Raw genomic sequence first — 19,977 nt, forward strand, 5'->3', positions numbered from 1 at the left:
GTGTGTGCATCATCTCTGCTACTTTGACCTTCACCTTGTTGGACCAGATTTTTCCACATCCAATTTCCGTGAAAGCGGACCCTTTCAGCAGTCAGTGAGTGATCTAGTTTATATCGTGAAACACGCATCTCGGACTGTTGTTGGGTAGAGTAAAATTTGAAAAATTGTATCGAAATGGGTAATAAAGCATCAATGCAGCTTCAACAAGAAGAAATAACGGATATTCAGACAGAGACAGGATGTAAGTTACTAACGATAACTTCTGTTGTTGTTTTTTACATTAAACAAAAATATATATCCAATAAATGAGTCATGGAAAATTAAGTTATTAGCATTGAAAATGCGGGAACCGCCATTAAATTCTGCCAAACAATCACAACCGTGTTCCAGTGCTTTTCAAAGGAATCTTTTCAGATGCCCTGGGCCGATGGGGTGGGGAGGACAGTCCCCTCTGTACTTTTTTTTATACATTTTTAGAGGCCAATTATGTCATTTGGGGCGCTATGACTCTTCAAAACAACAACAATAAAGTCATTGATAAAGATATATTTATCCATTGTTTTTTAATTGTTTATAAAGGTGTTAACCTTTGATCGGCGTATTCTACGTTTTGCCATGGAGTCAAAATAATGCAGGACCACTGTCCAGGTTGGCAAAATATGGTAGGAGCCATTGTACGGGTTGGCAAAATAATGTAGGAGCGACTGTCCGCCCTGTCAAAACATCGTAGGAGCGACTGTCCGCCCTGTCAAAACATCGTAGGAGCGACTGTCCGCCCAGTCAAATTTATCGTAGGAGCGATTGTCCGTAGGAGCGATTGTCCGGATACCTGTGAATACCAAAGGTGGAGCACGCCTATGAGTGCTTTCCCTCATAAGTGTGCACTCTCATTGGTCAATATTGATTGTCCTAAACAATGAAGATCCGCCTTTGGGTAAAGCGATAATGTAATTGGCAGGGGATCATATATTGGCTTTCAAATGTTTCGGTGAAGTCATTATCGCTTTGATCTTTAGAATGGCTAGTTGCAGAAACTGCAAATGATCACTGATTGAAAAAGTTCAGGCACCCCGCGGACTCTGGTTTCGAAATTCAAGCCGTTAAGGGACCCTTAAATGGCCTGTGGAAAGCACTGGTGTTCTACTGCCAATATTATATAAACTATTTGCCCATTAGCCTTCAACACGGTAGTCTCGCGGTACTTGATGAATATTCCCTTGCCTCTAGAAACCATTATCATATATCAGATAAATTATTAAAAGGACAATCATATTCAACTTAACTTCATTTGACAAATGAGGAAAATCATGCAATATTAATTGTGTTGAAACAATACCAACACCACTGTCTGCCATTGTTCTTTATTTTTGCGCCTGGTAGATTCGTGGTAAATTTGGTTCAACAGCACCAATATTAAATTAAATATGAATAACCTAAGATCTGACACACCAATCTATAACATATATATTAAACAATTTTAATGTATGGAATTTAAGACATCAAATAAAATAAATAGCAGTTATTTTCAGACACTGTCTGCATGATTTTTTCGTTAAAAAAATTAACTGAACTATGAAAATTCAAATGTTGTTAAGGTCTGAGTTTTACGACATTTAATTATCAAAAATCTATTCCAACCTGTAGTGAGAGATGTTTTCTGTCAGATTTGTAAAGTAGGTCATGCAGGGTCTAGAGGGCGCTAACGAACCGCCAGTTAACCTGACCCGTGAGTGAACCCGGATTGAGTATTAGTTATTTTCACCAACATTTTCCTATTAAATGTATTTCTGATTCAAGCAGGCTGGAACAATCAAAATAATAGTATTTTAGGTGTTTTAACCAACATCCCAGACAGATTTAATTTACTCGTATTCAATTGTATATAACCTTGGGTAGTAATATTCAAATTGTGATTTTTCCTTGTTACACAACTCGAAAAGGTGAAAGAATTCCATGCAAAACAGTGACAAAATATTGCTTTATGCCTTGATTCAAATTTGATCAACATTTAGAATGTTAAACAGTCTAGTTAAGCAATGCAGGTTTTGTTAAAAAATAAATACTTTTTTCATCAAATCAAAAGATCTAAACAAAATGCCTAAATTGTGCCTGGGTATGTCAAGCTTTTTGCAGCATTTATCCCTGTCAATATTGTTAATTTTAGTCTACAAACTATTGTTTTGACTCACTTGTTTGTTATTGGCATTAAAAACTTAAACCAGTTCTTGTTTTACTATTCAAAGTGTTTGTTTTTTAAATTACCATGTTTTGTGTGTGTCAAGTTTTGTAACCTACCATGGTAAGTTGAAAATCTGCAGACAATTAACATTAAAAATACGTTTGTTCATAGCAATCCTCCTTTTCCATTTTTAAAGAGTTTGTGAAATGAGTCAATTGTTTGTTGATAGATATTATTTGATACACTACCATAGAATTACCTATTCATCAAATATTTTAATTTTATCTACATTGAAGTACCCCAGTTTCATTCCAGCTATATTCACATTTTATGATAATAATTATATTCTAAATACTGAAATATGTTATATTTTACTTTGCTGCATTTCAAAATGCCCAAACACTTGCCTCATTGAATTGAATTATGCAATGAAGTGATGACAGACAGGGCCCTCATTTGGCTGTTTTTGGGGCCGAAATTCGGCCCCATTTCCCCCTTTAAACAGTATACTTTTTTCCCCTATTTCAGCTAAAAATTCCCCCTCCCAATTTTTTTTTAAAAACTTTTATATCTATGTTGCCAGCTGGTATTGTGCTATTAACCTTTGAATAAATGTATACTTATGTAAATTACATTAATATATAGCAATTTTAAGTGTTGAATGGTTGTTGAAGAGATCTTCTAAAATTCCCCTTTTTGCCCAAAATGACGCGAAATTCTCCCCTCTAAGGGCTTCGGCCCAAATCCCCCAAATTGTAGCAAGGGCCCTGACAGACAAGATGTATAAATTCAACCCATGTATGTATTTCAATTTAAGAACAAATGAATGAGAATGTTCATACATTTTGACAAGTTAAATTGTCTAAAAGTCTTAACTGCACTTGACCCTTTTAAACCAGAAATGAAAGACCAAAAAAGTAGTCTGCTATGAAAATGTAGGAGCAGGATTTAGGCTTGCAGGCTTGAAAAGCAAGAGTTTATCTGACACCAAGAGTTTCTTTCTAATTCTATAAAATTATAAAGCTGTAGCATGAAGTAGTTTAACTGACTATTGTGACATGACTGAAATACTGTTAAAATATCCTAACAAACAAGATTTGACCAATTAACTGTTAATGTTTTTTTACCTGTAGTTTAAATTGTCCTATTGATTTAATAGATGTTAGTGTTTGCAGAGTAAGATTGCACTTTCAAAGAGCTTTCTCATGCAATATCTATGATTTGTATGGCTGGACTTTTTTCTATTTTGAGAAAATGACCTATTCCCGTGACTGAATAAGGGCTAATAAATCACCCCAAAAAGTCCTGCGTGTTTTTTTGCTAATGCACCTTTTTGTATTACTGCTTCTTCCTTTTGCCTTTGATTATTAAAAATCTGTCTTTCTAAACTTTTCCACTCTCCTTATTTAAGCAGTTTATCCGATCATCATGAAACTAGGTGATAATGTTTGTTGGTATGAGAAGATTTTACTAACCAGCCAGATTGTATGAAACTCTTCTGAAATGTGACTTGAATTTTGAAATATTGGTCAAATTAATATTGTCCGACCTTTTACTTACGCAACTACATGTAGATCAAATCCTATAGGCTATTGTAATCACACTGTGCAAAATGAATGTGGGCATAAAATCAGAGATGAGATGTTTCACAATATGTTTTTTTGCTTTCTGTGATTTTTAAGTTAATAGGGTAATCTTTCAGATTAATGTAAAACCGATTTAATTTTTTATGTGGCAACATTTTTACCATAAATTAATACATCCTTCACTGATAAATGTTTTGATGTTTTGTTTTGTGACAAGCTGGCACTGATGTTGCATTTTGATTTGTTTCAGTTTCCTCCAATCAGATTGTTCGGTTGTACAGTCGTTTTACAAGACTTGATAAAAACAACAGGGGTGTTCTCACGTATGTATCGTATACGTCTAAGTCTTTGTATACTGTTTTTATAGAAAGCATTTACCACAATTAAGAGGGAGCTCTATGTATTTGGCTGTTGTATGTTACATATCTTAGAGTGGTCATTTGTGAGGACTGATGTTACTATTCAAAGAATATGTTAATGAATCAACTCATGTGTAGCAACATTCTTGAACCCCATTTTTCTCAAAATTACTGAACAACACAACTGTAGTATTCATATACATGTACTGAATGACATGCAAAGTCATACAAAAGCATCAAATACTTCAAGGTTGGAATGAGAAAAAAGGTATGGGTGTTAATTGGCTGTACACTGTTACAATTTATGTATGCGAGTTCAGGAAATAAACTAAACGTTTTAAAACTTGAACATTTTAATATGCTTTTGTGAGTGAGACACATCTCTCAGTTTAAGATTGATTGATGTATTTTGGCTGGACTGTGACTTTATTAAAGTTTATGAGGTACTAGGAAATCAGGCCTATTGCTGGATAGTATTTTATCATCACTAAATAACAGGCCTTGACACTAACTTTTTTGACAGGGTACCCGGAGGGAACCCTACTTTCAATTTTTGGTGGCCCTCACCCAAACTAGGGAGTCCTCTTGTTTCAACACACAGCTACTCTCGGCGTAAGGGCAAATAAGTACAAGAAGAATACTAGTACACATTTCTATTTCCTATATTCAATTCTGTTGCCATTTAAAGCAGACCCATTAAAAGCTCATAACCTTGTCTTGTAAACTTTTGATATCATGTATTTCATCAATATTATCAGCATCGTCATCCTTGTCATAATCATCTTCAGCATTATCATCTTCAGCATTGCCCTTCGCCGCCAGAACTTAGCGTTTCGGAAGTTCTTATTATAAACTTTTAAGAAATAAAAGGTAATTACGCGCATTCAGGGGTTTCACTGGCTCAACAAAACTTGTTGCAACTTTTTCGCGCCGTGAAAACTGTCGATTATTCCAACCTTATTAATAAGAACAATCATTTAAAGAAACCTTACTACATTAATGTCATTGCCTATATTATCACTTTAAAAAGTACATGTATATTATTACATAAAAAACAATAAGTACCTTCATAAGTCATACCTTCATAAGTCTTAATAAGCTTTATTTGTATATAAATACCATTTTTTTCAACTTGATAAACAACACAGATAACCAAAATAATATAACAATGTTAACTTCAATGTATTATACAGTATGCTGCCTAAATGTTTCAAAATTAATTATTTAAACATAAAATCACACCAATTTACTTCATTTGAAAGGGAAAAAGAAATATAAAACATCAGAAAATAAATCATCTCACTTAATTTGTTAAACAGTTATATATGGTCATTTGGACATGTCATACATCAGCTTCTGTTGTTAAAACGTTTTCTGTTAGGGGTGGATGATTTCCAGGATCAATTAAATTATAGTTGATCACGCCTATTTCCTGACAGAAAGGCCCAGATAATTACCACCATCTATTCTAGTTGCCTGAAATAACATAAAGCATATTTTTTTACAAACTATCAACAACAAACAAACACATACATGTCACTATCTTTAAATGTCCGAATTTTAACATATCCGAAATATAGTAAACCAAGTGAACGATATACTTTTTATTTCAGAAATTGTTGGTATCTTAATCAAATTATATCCTTCCAAGGTCATAATAATAATTGAGCTATTAAACAGAAATGCTCACAAATACCTGTAGAAAAAAAGTGTATACCGGCATGTGTTTTTGTGGAGAAATTAAATGCTTTTGCCAGCCCGATCGCCCATGGTTTTGATTAAAGAAATAGCGGCCCTAATAATTATTATAACTAGAAATGGCGCGGCAGAGGCCGACGCGTATCCCCACGCCGAATGTTTGACCTAGGTGTGCCCCAGGGTTGGTAATGGGGCCATGCATAGCTGAGATTGACCGTATTGTCATAAGAGAAGTTCATCATCAATTAGAAGTGAATTGGTGTAGAAATGAAGAAGTTATAGTAAAAGGCAATTTTGGGTGGGTGTGACATATGTGGGCAGGGCGCCCCAGGGTTGGTAATTGTGCCATGCATAGTTGAGATGGACCGTTTTGTCATAAGAGAAGTTCAGTATCAATTTGAAGTGAATCGGTGTAGAAATGAAGAAATTATAGTAAAAGGCAATTTTGGGCGGGTGTGGTCTATGTGGGCGGGGCCCCAGGGTTGGTAATGGGGCCATGCATAGTTGAGATTGACCGTATTGTCATAAGAGAGGTTCAGTATCAATTTGAAGTGAATCGGTGTAGAAATGAAGAAATTATAGTAAAAGGCAATTTTGGGTGGGTGTGGTCTATGTGGGCGGGGCGCCCCAGGGTTGGTAATGGGGCCATGCATAGTTGCGATTGTCTGTATTGTCATAAGAGAAGTTCAATATCAATTTGAAGTGAATCGGTGTAGAAATGAAGAAATTATAGTAAAGGCAATTTTGGGTGGGTGTGGTCTATGTGGGCGGGGCCCCAGGGTTGGTTATGGGGCCATGCATAGTTGAGATTGACCCTAATGTCATAAGAGAAGTTCAGTATCAATTTGAAGTGAATCCGTGTAGAAATGAAAAAATTATAGTAAATGGAATTTTTTGGTGGGTGTGGCCTATGTGGGCGGGCGCCCCAGGGTTGGGATTGGGGCCATGCATAGTTGAGATTGACCCTAATGTCATAACAAAAGTTCAGTATCAATTTGAAGTGAATCCGTGTAGAAATGAAAAAATTATAGTAAATGGAAATTTTTGGTGGGTGTGGCCTATTTGGGCGGGGCGCCCCAGGGTTGGGAATGGGGCCATGCATGGTTGAGATTGACCGTATTGTCATAAGAGAGGTCCAGTATCAATTTGAAGTGAATCGGTGTAGAAATAAAGAAGTAAATGTAAAATAACCTAAAAAAATGAGTGATAATTTCTGACGCGGCCCCACCCCAACCGCTATAACTTTTGACCCAGGGGTCAGATCAAAATTCCAAATAGTGCAGGGTCGCACATATGCTCATAGCTACCATGTGTGTAAGTTTCAAGGTTCTAGTGCTTTTAGTGTAGGAGGAGATAGTGGCCAGGACGGACGGACAGACAGACAGACAGACGGACGGACGGACGGACGGCGGAGATAACCACAATATCCCCACCTTTTTTTCAAAAAGCGTGGGGATAATTACTGATCGTCGTGACAGTTTGTCCCAATGTTACTTTTTTGGGGGCTCAATATCATAAAGGAGCCATTAATAATCCAATAATCCGATAATAACCCCCATAAAACTTGACAATAGCAGTAAAAACACCGTTTGTAACACTTACACGCTTCAGTGATTTCAATATACTCTCTGCACTGTAGGTCGCTTACATCGTCGAAAATCAATATTTACAACTGACAGACGCTGGCCGCTAATGCTCAGTCGCGTGCTTTCGATTCGCAGTACATTTTCGGATAAGATTTTACCGATTTTTTCTTTTTTTTATACGCTGCTCTTAAAAAATTGGAGGCACTTAAAAATTCAAATGGTCAATCAAGACAAAGTGGTTCTATAAATTTAGGGTTCCCGGAGGACCACCAAGCTTGAAAGAACTGGTGGTCCTCGCCAAAATCTGGGGGCCTCGGGTCCCCGGACCACCGTTAGTGTCGAGGCCTGAATAAATGTTACTTTTATAGACACATGTAGGTCATCAAATATTTATGGTTGTAAGCTTTTCAAATTATGAATCATGAAATATGTAATTTTAACTGGCTTTAATAATGTTATTAATTTGAAACAATTTAACTTATTGAAACTATTGAGTTGCTAAAAAAAGCCTATCACATCCAAGTTTCGTTGACCTGAATGTTAATCGTAATGATGATTTGTCTTTTTATAAAGAAATTATTAAGTTGATGCTCATTTTGGTTTCATTTTGAAAGCGGCTCAGAAAGTTGCAGTTCCGGCCCTCTGGTCTTAATATAACCATTGAGTAGTAAAATGGTAATTAAATTGATATGTATTCTCTATTATTGGTATTTAATTTGAATTGTCATGCTATGAGATTAATTTTGAAGTACACGTAAATGTTAAATAATTCTACGATTAGTGGAAGGGTTGGAGCTTCTTAAATCCAGAATAAAACCCCAGTGCCTTGACCTTCCAAGAAGATTACCCCAGTTATGTTCTTCGTTGTTCTTTTATGTGCATGGGTCTTATCTAATGTATTTGTTTTGTGTCTCACTGTTTTGCAATTAGTTCTCTGTCATGAATTAAGTACATTTTATCAAGCATTGTTCAATGAGGTTTCTTCTGATTTTATCAAGCACTGTTCAATGAGGTTTCTTCTAATTTTATCAAGCATTGTACAATGAGGTTTCTTCTGATTTTATCAAGCATTGTACTATGAGGTTTCTTCTGATTTTAAGAAGCATTGTACAATTAGGTTTCTTCTGATTTTATCAAGCATTGTACAATGAGGTTTCTTCTGATTTTATCAAGAATTGTACAATTAGGTTTCTTCTGATTTTATCAAGTATTGTACAATGAGGTTTCTTCTGATTTTATCAAGCATTGTACTATGAGGTTTCTTCTGATTTTAGGAAGCATTGTACAATTAGGTTTTTTTTGATTTTAGGAAGCATTGTACAATGAGGTTTCTTCTGATTTTAGGAAGCATTGTACAATGAGGTTTCTTCTGATTTTATCAAGCATTGTTCAATGAGGTTTCTTCCGATTTCATCAAGCATTGTACAATGAGGTTTCTTCTGGTTTTTTAAGCATTGTACAATGAGGTTTCTTCTTTTTTTAGGAAGCATTGTACAATGAAGTTTCTTCTGATTTTATCAAGCATTGTACAATGAGGTTTCTTCTGATTTTATCAAGAATTGTTCAATGAAGTTTCTTCTGATTTTAGGAAGCATTGTACAATGAGGTTTCTTCTGATTTTATCAAGAATTGTACAATAAGGTTTCTTCTGATTTTATCAAGCATTGTACAATGAAGTTTCTTCTGCTGGTGCAGCTAAAGGTTCACTTAATTGTTATATTGTTTGATGATATAATTAAATATATAAATATTTCAATGACAGAGTTTAATATTTGTTCATGACAGTGTTAACCATTTTCAATGTGTTCAAACTGTGTAATGATAAAATTAACATTAATGGTACATGTACTTTGTTATTTCAGTTAGTTAATGTACTCAATTTAAACACTTGGTAGTATTTCCTACTAATTTATATTTTCTTATCATGATTTTGTGCTTGTAGACACGTTCTCAATAAATGTGAAAGGGTTGTATTTATTTTAAACTTACGATTTAAAAAGCACAACTTTATTTAAAAAAATCAGTTATGTCTAAGGTTATTTAATAGCTAACAACTGCAGTGCCTTCAGCGTTTTGATTAAACTTATGCAACATGTGTTGAAAAAACATTAAAAACCTTCCAGTACTCAACCTTTAGATCTATCCATGTGACTTTGCTTATTAACAAGCAATAAATATGTTATAATCCTGATGTTTGTTGATTGGCCATTATGTAGTACCAATACCATGGCATTGTGTCAGGTAAATCCTAGTTAACAATTTCATTGTACTGTGTGTCCTAAGCAAATTTTCACAATGTAATGTTATGCAATAATTCTGTTACAATTCTTTTTTCTATTATTATTGATAAAATGGGAAAGTTTTAAAGTAGGTAATAGGTGGGGGACAAAGTGACAGACATGTCAATATCTAGTTCTTGGGATCACACAATCAGAAATGAAAGATTTAAACATTTTATGCATCACCATTATTAAAGCAATATATCTTGAATTGTCGAGAAAAAACAGAGTCCTTCTAAATATGGAAAAAGTATGAAGCAAACATTGGAAATGTATAAAACTACAATAAAATCATGAAAAGAATTGACAGACTTTTTCCCCTTGTCAAAATATTTACAGACCTCTTTTATAATGATAGTTTTCATCATTACATAGACTGGTAATGTAAATATTGTTTATCTCGCCAGTATTTTGTTGTGTCTGAAATATCAGTGCATTATACATACCGGTACAAATGTACATGTATTGCAATTGAGTATTTTGGGTTATCCTTCTTACATGCAATTTTATGTAGATAGAAGATTTATATGCTGTAAGACATATATAGTATTGTGTAAAGCTAAGTATGTTTGTGAAATGTTTTGAGATATGAAACTGAATGTATGGTCTATGAATGTATTTTGTAACTGTATTTATATACACACTTACTATACATGTACATGAATTATTCAGGATATAGAATGCATGTATGTAAAAAATTATGGTAAACAAACAATTTTCACATTCAAAAACAAGAATATCATATTGCAACTAAAATAGCTATCAATCTATAAAATTGTACCTGAAAAATACAGGCATTATTGAATTTGGAATTTTTATGGATTGAGAAAAAACTCTTTATTAGGATTGGGAATCGGGCAGGTATTCAATTGGGAATTGGGCAGGTATTTGGACCTGCAGGATAGGGCTAAAACCTGATTGATATGACACATAGCAGGGTTTTTTTTGGCCTGGTTTTATAGCCGAAATTCGGCTGTGTTCCCAATCCCAAAAAGTATACTTTTTTCCCAAAATGTGGCAAAAATTTCCCAATTTAAAAAAAAAAAAAAAAAAAATATTTTTTTTTATTTTTTTTTTAGAAAGAAGTGTCTAATGCATATTTCATCTCAATTTTAATTCAATTACATCTAAAAAAGTATTATATGATTTTGTTCTTTTAATTTGAATGATTATAAGAGTTGTGTAAAATTTAGTATTTCCCTAATCAGTGGACTTTTTTGGTGGAAAAAAGGCTAATGAATTAATTTTCCCAATTTCATGAAAATGCCGATAAAATTCCCAATTCCAAAGCCATGGGCTATCTTCCCAAAAAGTGGAAAAAAAACCTGCATAGAAGTCTTCAGCATTTAAGCAAAGTCTCAATTCTACCTTCACACTCAAGCTAGCTAATTTGACACTACATAATCAGATGTCTCCAGTCTTGTCTTGAGGCTATTCAAAGTTATATTGGCCACTTTAATGAGATCTGTTATCCTTTGTTAGATAAGGGGTGAAGTGGTATGGACCATGGTTAACCTTTAAGTCAAGGGAATGATCTTTTTAAAATAAAAATTGTAGTTTTCTTTTGCTAAAAATTGCGAATCCCAGAATTTAAGGCCAAAATCATTAAAATGTTCAAATTTACTGTGTAATTTGAACATCTGAGAAGCAAGTCAGCGTCTGCAGAACTACTTTTTTTCTTATAACTTATATTAATAATTTTACAGTAACCAGGGCCCTTGCTACACTTTGGGGGATTGGGGCCGGGACCCTTAGAGAGGAGAATTTCGCGTGGTTTTGAGCGAAAAGGGGAATTTTAGAAGATCTTTTCACCAACCATTCAACACTTAAAATTGCTATATTTTAATGTAATTTACATAAATATACATTTAATCAAAGGTTAATAGCACAATACCAGCTGGCAACATAGGTATACAAGTAAAAAAAAAAAAAAAAATTTTTTTGGGATGGCGGAATTTTAAGCTGAAATAGGGCGAAAAAGTTTACTATTTTAAGGGGGGGAATGGGGCCCAATTTCGGCCAAAGAAACGGCAAAACGAGGCCCCTGAGTAACTTTCATCTTGTTCTTTCCATTAAGTGCATCAAGTAAATACACTATAATGAAACACACACTCACAGTCACACATATATATTTATATATATATATAGAGAGAGAGATAGAAATTGTGTAGCGGAAGTAACTTCAAGCCGTAATACTGGCAACATTTACCTCTGAAATGTGTATATTGATTATTAATTGGTATATTTTCAAACAGTCTCTTTTGATTTGTGTCATCACAAATGGTCCGATTGATAAACAACATTGTTGGTGTAGTTACTAATTCAATATATAACAAGGCCAAGAACTAAATAACAATTACATTCAAACTAATGGACATGAATATTATTTTGTACAATAGCATTAAGCGTAAAATAAGATAAGAGTCATTAGAGATTCAGTATGTCCATTGATATGTTTCAGACGTGAGGACTTCCTACGTATTCCTGAGCTGGCCATCAATCCACTTGGGGACAGGATCGTTCATTCCTTCTTCCTTGAGAGGTACGGTAGCAAGCATTTCGAGGGCTGAACGGAAAACTGCAGTATCTCCTTCTTTATTTAATATGAGTTACAACAGTCTTCGGTTCAGCCCTCGATTTGGCCATTGTATTGATGCAAATTATGAATACCTTCTGTAATGACAGTGACCCATAACTAGATGACCAGTATTGTAAATTGCCTCTTAAAATTTTAAGTTTAACCCTAAATTGCAGAATATGTTTTAGACTTTTAATTATATACACCAAAATAACCTAGTAAGGTATTTTTCTGATCCTTATAAATGATCAGAAAAAGTTTGGAATTTCTCATAGTCAAAATAAAAAAAAAACAAATTTTCATTTCATGATGCATGCTGGTTATCATTAATTTCATGTTGAATTGTCATTTAAATCTGAAGCTTTCATTTTGCAGCCAATGTGAGACAGTAAACTTCAAGCAGTTCATGAGTGTACTCGCTAGATTCCGACCCACAAAGTCAAAAGAAATCAAGAATAAGCTGAACACAAGAGAGGAGAAACTGAAATGTAAGAGTCTTAATTTGATGTGGTAACATTATGCAGAGCTTTTTAAAATGGTCCAGTTAAAATAGGGAGACATAATGATGAACACTTAGTGTTGAATACAGACAATTTTGTTAAGCAAGGCTTAGAAAATCTTAACCATGAGCCTTTGCAAGTTGTTCAAGTTTTCGTGCCAAGCAAATGCATTTTTATGGTATTTGATACTTGCCTGGTATTTTAGTTGTTGTTATTCCTTTGTATGTTTCAGTCTCTGTTTTGATAATAAGCAAAAGAAATGGGTCGAAAAAAATATCAACAAAGTAGCATAAAATGATGCCAGCATATTAAAAAACTTGACTCCACTTGTTATTGCAGTAGCTTACATTGCATTCTTATTTTTCCAGTTGCATTCAGGATGTATGACTTGGACTGTGATCAGAAGATTTCCAGAGACGAGTTGCTGGCTGTCCTTCACATGATGGTGGGAGACAACATCTCTGAGGAACAGGTCCGTCGTTAACCCTTTCCTGCTAAGAAGCAAAGAGAAAATGGCTATGTGCAAACAGCAAAAAATAAGAACAGCCTGTGAGTAACTCACAGTCTGTTCAGGTTTAATGTTGTTTGCTGCTCATCCTTATCTAAGGGTTGGAAATGAAGCCTTTAAAACTTTAATATATTAAGAAAGCACTTAAATTTATTTTGATTTTCTAAAGGACTTTAAATGCATCAAAGTGCATTTGTGAGTGGTAAAGGGTTAAATGCTTAAGTTTAATTTTAATATAAAGCCTTTTTATGCATTATCAACACAAACACGAAATGATTTAATACTTTTGAAGTATTTTTTATGTTGGTTATATTTTATGCAACATGTGGATCACTTTTAATGAGTTTAAAATTATTGACTACATATACAATGTGATAGACACAAATTCAAAGGACACTGGTTCGACTCCTGCTGGAGATAAACAACATTCTCTTTCATTTTTTGTTGAAAGATATACTTGTGATAATAATAGCTGTACTGTTCTGAGGTAAAATAAAAATATATTAAACTTCTTTTTTTTGTTCCAATCTTTCAACAAGTCCATTTACAGGACTTAATAAAAAACCTGAACAAAAGAACCATAAATGGGTTAGTATTCCAAATAAAGAATATCATGATAAATGTGTATGTGTATGCTAAAGACACCACAGAAGTCATTATTTCTATGAAACCCGTATATATTTATTTGAGTCCAGTTCTGAGAAAACTGGGCTTAATGCACGTGCGTAGTGTCATCCCAGATTAGCCTGTGCAGTATGCACAGGCTAATAAGGAACGACACTTTCCACTTAAATTGGATTTTTGCTAAGAAGAGACTTCATTTAAACAAAAAATGTCATAAAAGCGGAAAGTGTCGTCCCTGATTAGCCTGTGCGTTCTGCACAGGCTAATCTGGGACGACACTTTACGCACATGCATTATGCCCAGTTTTCTCAGGACACGACTCATATATGTAAATAATTGGAATGTTCATAAAGTGGAGATCTAAATTCTATCTATAATTTGTTCACATTTAACTCCATGGATGTTCTTTTGCAGCTGAACAGTATTGCGGACAGGACGATCGCTGAAGCAGATGAGGATGGAGACCGCATGATCTCGTTTGAGGAGTTTAAGAAGGTACGCCCCTTTGTGCACTTTATTGAGAATTCATCCTAATTAGGCCCCTTTATTGTATGATATTAACACATTACACACTTTTCATTAATTTGTTAAGAAAATCGTGTTGTTCTTTTGGAATAAAAAACTTGTTCAGTATATGTCGAATTTCATTTGATGCTATTATTTTATATGGTTAAATTCCTAAGAAACCTTTGTTTATATGTATTTATAATTTTGTTCAGTCATGTTTCCAAATTTTATTATGCCCCCGGTAGGGTGGCATATAGCAGTTGAACTGTCTGTCGGTCGGTATGTCAGTCTGTCCGTCCGTCCGAAAACTTTAATGGTCATAACTTTTTCAATATTTAACATAGCAACTTGATATTTGGCATGCATGTGCATCTCACGGAGCTGCATATGTTTAATATATGGCGTCTGTCCGTCCGTTCAAAAACTTTAACATTGGCCATAACTTTTTTACTATTGAAGATAGCAACTTGATATTTGGCATGCATGTGTATCTCCTGGAGCTGAACATTTTGAGTGGTGAAAGGTGAAGGTCAAGGTCATCCTTCAAGGTCAAATGTCAAATATTCCATCTGTCCAAAAACTTTAACATTGGCCATAACTTTAGAATTATTGAACATAGCAACTTCATATTTAGCATGCATGTGTATCTCGTGGAGCTGCACATTTGGAGTGGTGAAAGGTCAAGGTCATCCTTCAAGGTCAAAGGTCAAAAATTAGAAAAAAAATCATTTCTCCGTTTAATCTCTTACTAACTTCTCGTGGAGCTGCACATTTTGAGTGGTGAAAGGTCAAGGTCATCCTTCAAGGTCAAAAGTAAAAAAATACAATCCAAGGGAAGTAATAAGCTTTAAAAGGGAGATCATTTCTAAACCTGCCAAATGATATATTGAAATTTTATTTCAAAAGGCGCAATAGGGGCATTGTGTTTCCAACAAACACATCTCTTGTTTATTATAAAGTTGCGCATCCAAGGATTCTGTAAAGCACTTTGAATAAAACTAGCATAATTCTTGGCAAGAATATTGATAATGAATGTCTAATTGTACAATCGTAAAAAAAAATGGGAGAGAAATTCTGCCATAAAATATACTTAAACTGGTATATAAATGTTTAGAGTTATTTTTTGTAGGTTATGGAGCGTGTGGATGTTGAACAGAAAATGAGTATACGATTCCTGAACTAGACTCAGGCAGGACACCTCAGTACAAACCAAGAAACAAAGAAATGTGGTTATAGATCTTCCACAAGACATCAGAGTTTATACAAAGAAATATTTTATGACTTTAACAGAAAGGAGACATCTATCATTTTAACATTTCACTGTGAATACAAGAGATCATAATAAGTAGTTCTTTGCAAAACGGTATTTGTTGTGTAAATAGAAGTTTCCATATGGATCTATGCCACATTATAATCACAAGTGATTGGCATGGAAAATGTTGTGAAGTACTTTCTGAACATATTTAACAGAAAACAATGAAATCCTACAGATACGAATGTGTGATAATCCGTTAGTCTTTAATTTCAGTGAAATAGTTCTTTTATTAATCAGATTTAAATCGGGCACTTATGAAAGTTTATGTTTTTATGGTGAATTGCTAGTATTTTATTTGTGTTCAGCATGTGTAAATAGGATTCATAAGTTTTCAAATGGTTGCAAATTAATTGATACAATCATTTCCACAAGGGTGTCAATTATTGTAAAAGTTCATTTAAAATTGTATATACCTATGCCAATTCATGATTTTATGATATTTTTAATCTTGTGATATGTTTAGTTTTTGGAAATAAAATAACTTTTCTGTCCATATCTGTCAGAGGATATTCTCTGGGCCCTCTTGTTCTTAAATGCCATCTTTGGTGAAAGAAATGGAATGTGATTGAGCTGGACTCAGGGAACTTATATTTTATAATGCACATTTATCTGATTATCATTGGTCTATCTGATTACTTTCAAAATGAGAGTAATATAATTTTCCTAGTTTCATAATGGATTATTCTACTAATGGCAGACTGAACAGGTTCATCTGGGATGACAGCTCTTGCATTGAGCCTAATATCCCAGAGTGTGGCTCAATCCTTCACTGTCTGCATGACGAATGACATTACTTTCTGAATGAATGAAGCAAACATTGCCATAGGGGTCATTTTAATGGCTGCTTTTTTATCCAGCATTTTTGCATTCTGCCAATAATTAGTGAATTTAAAATTCACATGTGAATCAGTAAATAACTAACATTTTTGGAGATGGATAAAGATGCAAGTGCTCATCTGAAATAATCAATTATCAGGTACAGAGTTTAATGGACCCAGTGATCCTCAAGTCTAACATCATTACCCAATAGGCATTTGTGAAGCATAATATGGTGTCCATAAATCCTTCCGTATTTTATAAGTTAAATATTCAAGATTTCATTTCCCATACAATCAAATCTATTGTATTATTATATTGAAATATTAACCAAGATTTGTTTGGTGTTTACATATTTTCCATGCATTTTAAACTTTCTGTGTTTTACTATTAACTCGCTTGATTTCACATGTTTATTTTGTGATATTTTTATTGACATATTGTATATGACTTCATTCATATATCATGCTTTTTTGCAGTGCATGTACATGGATGTTAATAAAACTCAACAGAAAACTGATCTATCATTATTTTTGACTAACATTGGACATGGAATTGTTGAACATTTTAGTTGCTTAAGTAATAACATAATGTTAGCATTTGGCAGTCTATGGTTCAAAATCCACAGAAAGCCGTAGTTATAGCTAGACAATATTAACCTGTCATTAACAATTGTGAAGCAATTTATTGAAATACAGTTGTGCTGAAAACATTTTTTCTATACTGTAAGGGATTTAATTGATTAAGCTTATCTTAATAAGTCTACTGTTCTGGTGTCATTAAACTCGTGCAAAAGGCCGAACAAAATAGAATTCAAACAAAGGAAACTGTTGGTGTATAATTTATGGAGTTAATGAGTGCCCGGTAAATTTTATAAAACTTAAGTTTATATGAAAAGATGCACTCAGTATTTTTTTGACATAATTTGCAAAGTTTTGCCATATGATAATGCTTTTACACAAAAGCAGGCTATTATATGTATGCTTCAACACTAAACTGGGCCATAATGTGTCAACAACAAAAACGGGCCATAATGCTTCAATACAAAACCATGCTAGCTAATTCAGCAGGACAGAGTTATGGGTTAGGCAAATGACATCACATAAGGGCTCCACACATTTTTAATTGGATTTCTAAAATTTGGATTTATGGAATTGGGCCTTGTCATTTACCTCACATGACTCTTGACGACAGGTTTGAATGTTAAATTGAATATTTATAGTAGATATAGATCTACGGAGTTTGTGGATATTAATCTTGACCTGGATTCTTTTAGTACAAAAGGGATTTATTGTGCTAAATAGCAGGCCAGAGTAAAGGTCCTTGTTAACTTACATAATGCCCCTAAAGAAAATGCCAAGTTTCAAATGAATATCTTTAGTACTTGTGTCAAAACCTTAAGCTGGATTTGATCAAGCCTGCAAACCTTGCCACGATTTAAGTACAAAACTATAAATATGTTGCAGATACTGATGCCCCCCCCCCACAAAAAAAACATGGTTTGGAAACAGAAAAAAAACATTACATATTCTACAGTTGAAAGAAAGACAAAGAGCAATGATCGCACCAAAATGGTATCCGGACAATCGCTCCTACGATAAATTTGACAGGGCGGACAGTGGCACCTACGATGTTTTGACAGGGCAGACAATCACTCCTACGATGTTTTGAAAGGGCGGACAGTCGCTCCTACAGTATTTTGCCAACCCGGACAATCGCTCCTACATTATTTTGGTAACCCGGACAGTCACTCCTACATTATTTTGACTCCACGGCAAAACGTAGTATACGCAGATCAAAGGTTAACACCTATTGCCTTAAGGCTTTCATCTGCCAGGTTTTATGATCTTAATCCAGTTGTAAAAACATATGATCAAAATGTCACCAGATCAGCTCAACAGCGCTTAATTCTGGTACAATAGCATTGTAAAAATGTCCGAAAATTAAGAGTAATTTATAATAGACAAAAATCGGTGTTTCCGAAAGAGTCATGAAAAATAATTATTTTGGCTAAATACTGGAGTGTACAAAAAATTAGAGTAATTACGGTTCTTCATTGGCCGTCCTGATAGAAAGTAGTTCAGCATGTGACTAAAACAAATGCATGTTAATCTTATCATGAAAAACATAGAAGTTGTTATAATTACACCAGTATTAAAATTATTGAACCATGGCCACAAAATAAAATAAGCTGTGATATATTCTTACACCCAGGATATGACGCTGTGATAAACCAGTATATCGATACACCCAGGATATGACGCTGTGATCTACCAGTATATTGTTACACTCAGGATATGACACTGCGATATATCAGTATATTGTTACATTCGGGATATGACACTGTAATATACCAGTATATTGTTACACCTAGGATATGATGCTGTTATATATCAGTATATTGTTTCACCCAAGATATGGCACTGTGATATACCAGTATATTGTTACACCCAGGATATGATGCTGTGATATACCAGTATATTGTTACACCCAGGATATGACGCTGTGATAAACCAGTAAATTGTATCACCCAGAACATGACACTGTGATATACCAGTATATTGTTTCACCCAGGATATGACACTGCGATATATCAGTATATTGTTACACCTAGGATATGATGCTGTGATACATCAGTATATTGTTTCACCCAGGATATGACGCTGTGATACACCAGTATACTGTTACACCCAGGATATGAAGCTGTGATATACCAGTATATTGTAACACCCAGGATATGACACTGTGATATATCAGTATATTGTTTCACCCAGGATATGATGCTGTGATATACCAGTATATTGTTACACCCAGGATATGACACTGTGATATACCAGTATATTGATACACCCAGGATATGACACTGTGATATGCCAGTATATTGTTACACCCAGGATATGACTGTGTGATAAACCAGTATATTGTTACACCCAGGATATGACGCTGTGATATACAAGTACATGTATATTGTTATACTAGGATATGATGCTGTGATATACCAGTATATTGTTATACCCAGGATATGACGATGTGATATACCAGTATATTGTTTTACCCAGGATATGACGCTGTGATATAACAGTATATTGTTACACCCAGGATATGATGCTGTGATATACCAGTATATTGTTACACCCAGGATATGACGTTGTGATATACCAGTATATTGTTACACCCAGGATATGATGCTGTGATAAACCAGTATATTGTTACACCCAGGATATGATGCTGTGATATACCAGTATATTGTTATACCCAGGATATGACGCTGTGATATACCAGTATATTGTTACACCCAGATTATATGACTGTGTGATAAACCAGTATATTGTTACACCCAGGATATGACACTGTGATATATCAGTGTATTGTTACACCCAGGATATGACGCTGTGATATACCAGTATATTGTTATAACCAGGATATGACACTGTGATATATC

At 34.2% G+C, this 19,977-nt stretch overlaps 1 protein-coding gene across 1 annotated transcript; it reads left to right on the forward strand.

The window, feature by feature from the left end:
* Nucleotides 1–12: 12 nt before the first annotated feature.
* On the forward strand, nucleotides 13–17,055 carry LOC127875371 (calcineurin B homologous protein 1-like). The gene is made up of 7 exons (XM_052420412.1): nucleotides 13–241; nucleotides 4,016–4,088; nucleotides 12,149–12,229; nucleotides 12,641–12,753; nucleotides 13,134–13,237; nucleotides 14,312–14,392; nucleotides 15,534–17,055. The coding sequence occupies exons 1-7, from the start codon at nucleotides 175–177 to the stop codon at nucleotides 15,585–15,587; spliced, it is 573 nt and encodes a 190-aa protein (XP_052276372.1). The 5' UTR covers nucleotides 13–174; the 3' UTR covers nucleotides 15,588–17,055.
* The last annotated feature ends 2,922 nt before the right edge of the window (nucleotides 17,056–19,977 follow it).

This window comes from Dreissena polymorpha, chromosome 3 (assembly GCF_020536995.1).
Source record: "Dreissena polymorpha isolate Duluth1 chromosome 3, UMN_Dpol_1.0, whole genome shotgun sequence".
NCBI classification, from domain to species: domain Eukaryota; kingdom Metazoa; phylum Mollusca; class Bivalvia; order Myida; family Dreissenidae; genus Dreissena; species Dreissena polymorpha.

Coding starts and splice junctions, on each gene's coding strand:
- LOC127875371 (XM_052420412.1), top strand. CDS start 175: ATGGGTAATAAAGCATCAATGCAGCTTCAACAAGAAGAAATAACGGAT. Junction 4,089..12,148: donor AACAACAGGGGTGTTCTCAC/GTATGTATCGTA, acceptor GATATGTTTCAG/ACGTGAGGACTTCCTACGTA. Junction 12,230..12,640: donor CATTCCTTCTTCCTTGAGAG/GTACGGTAGCAA, acceptor TTCATTTTGCAG/CCAATGTGAGACAGTAAACT.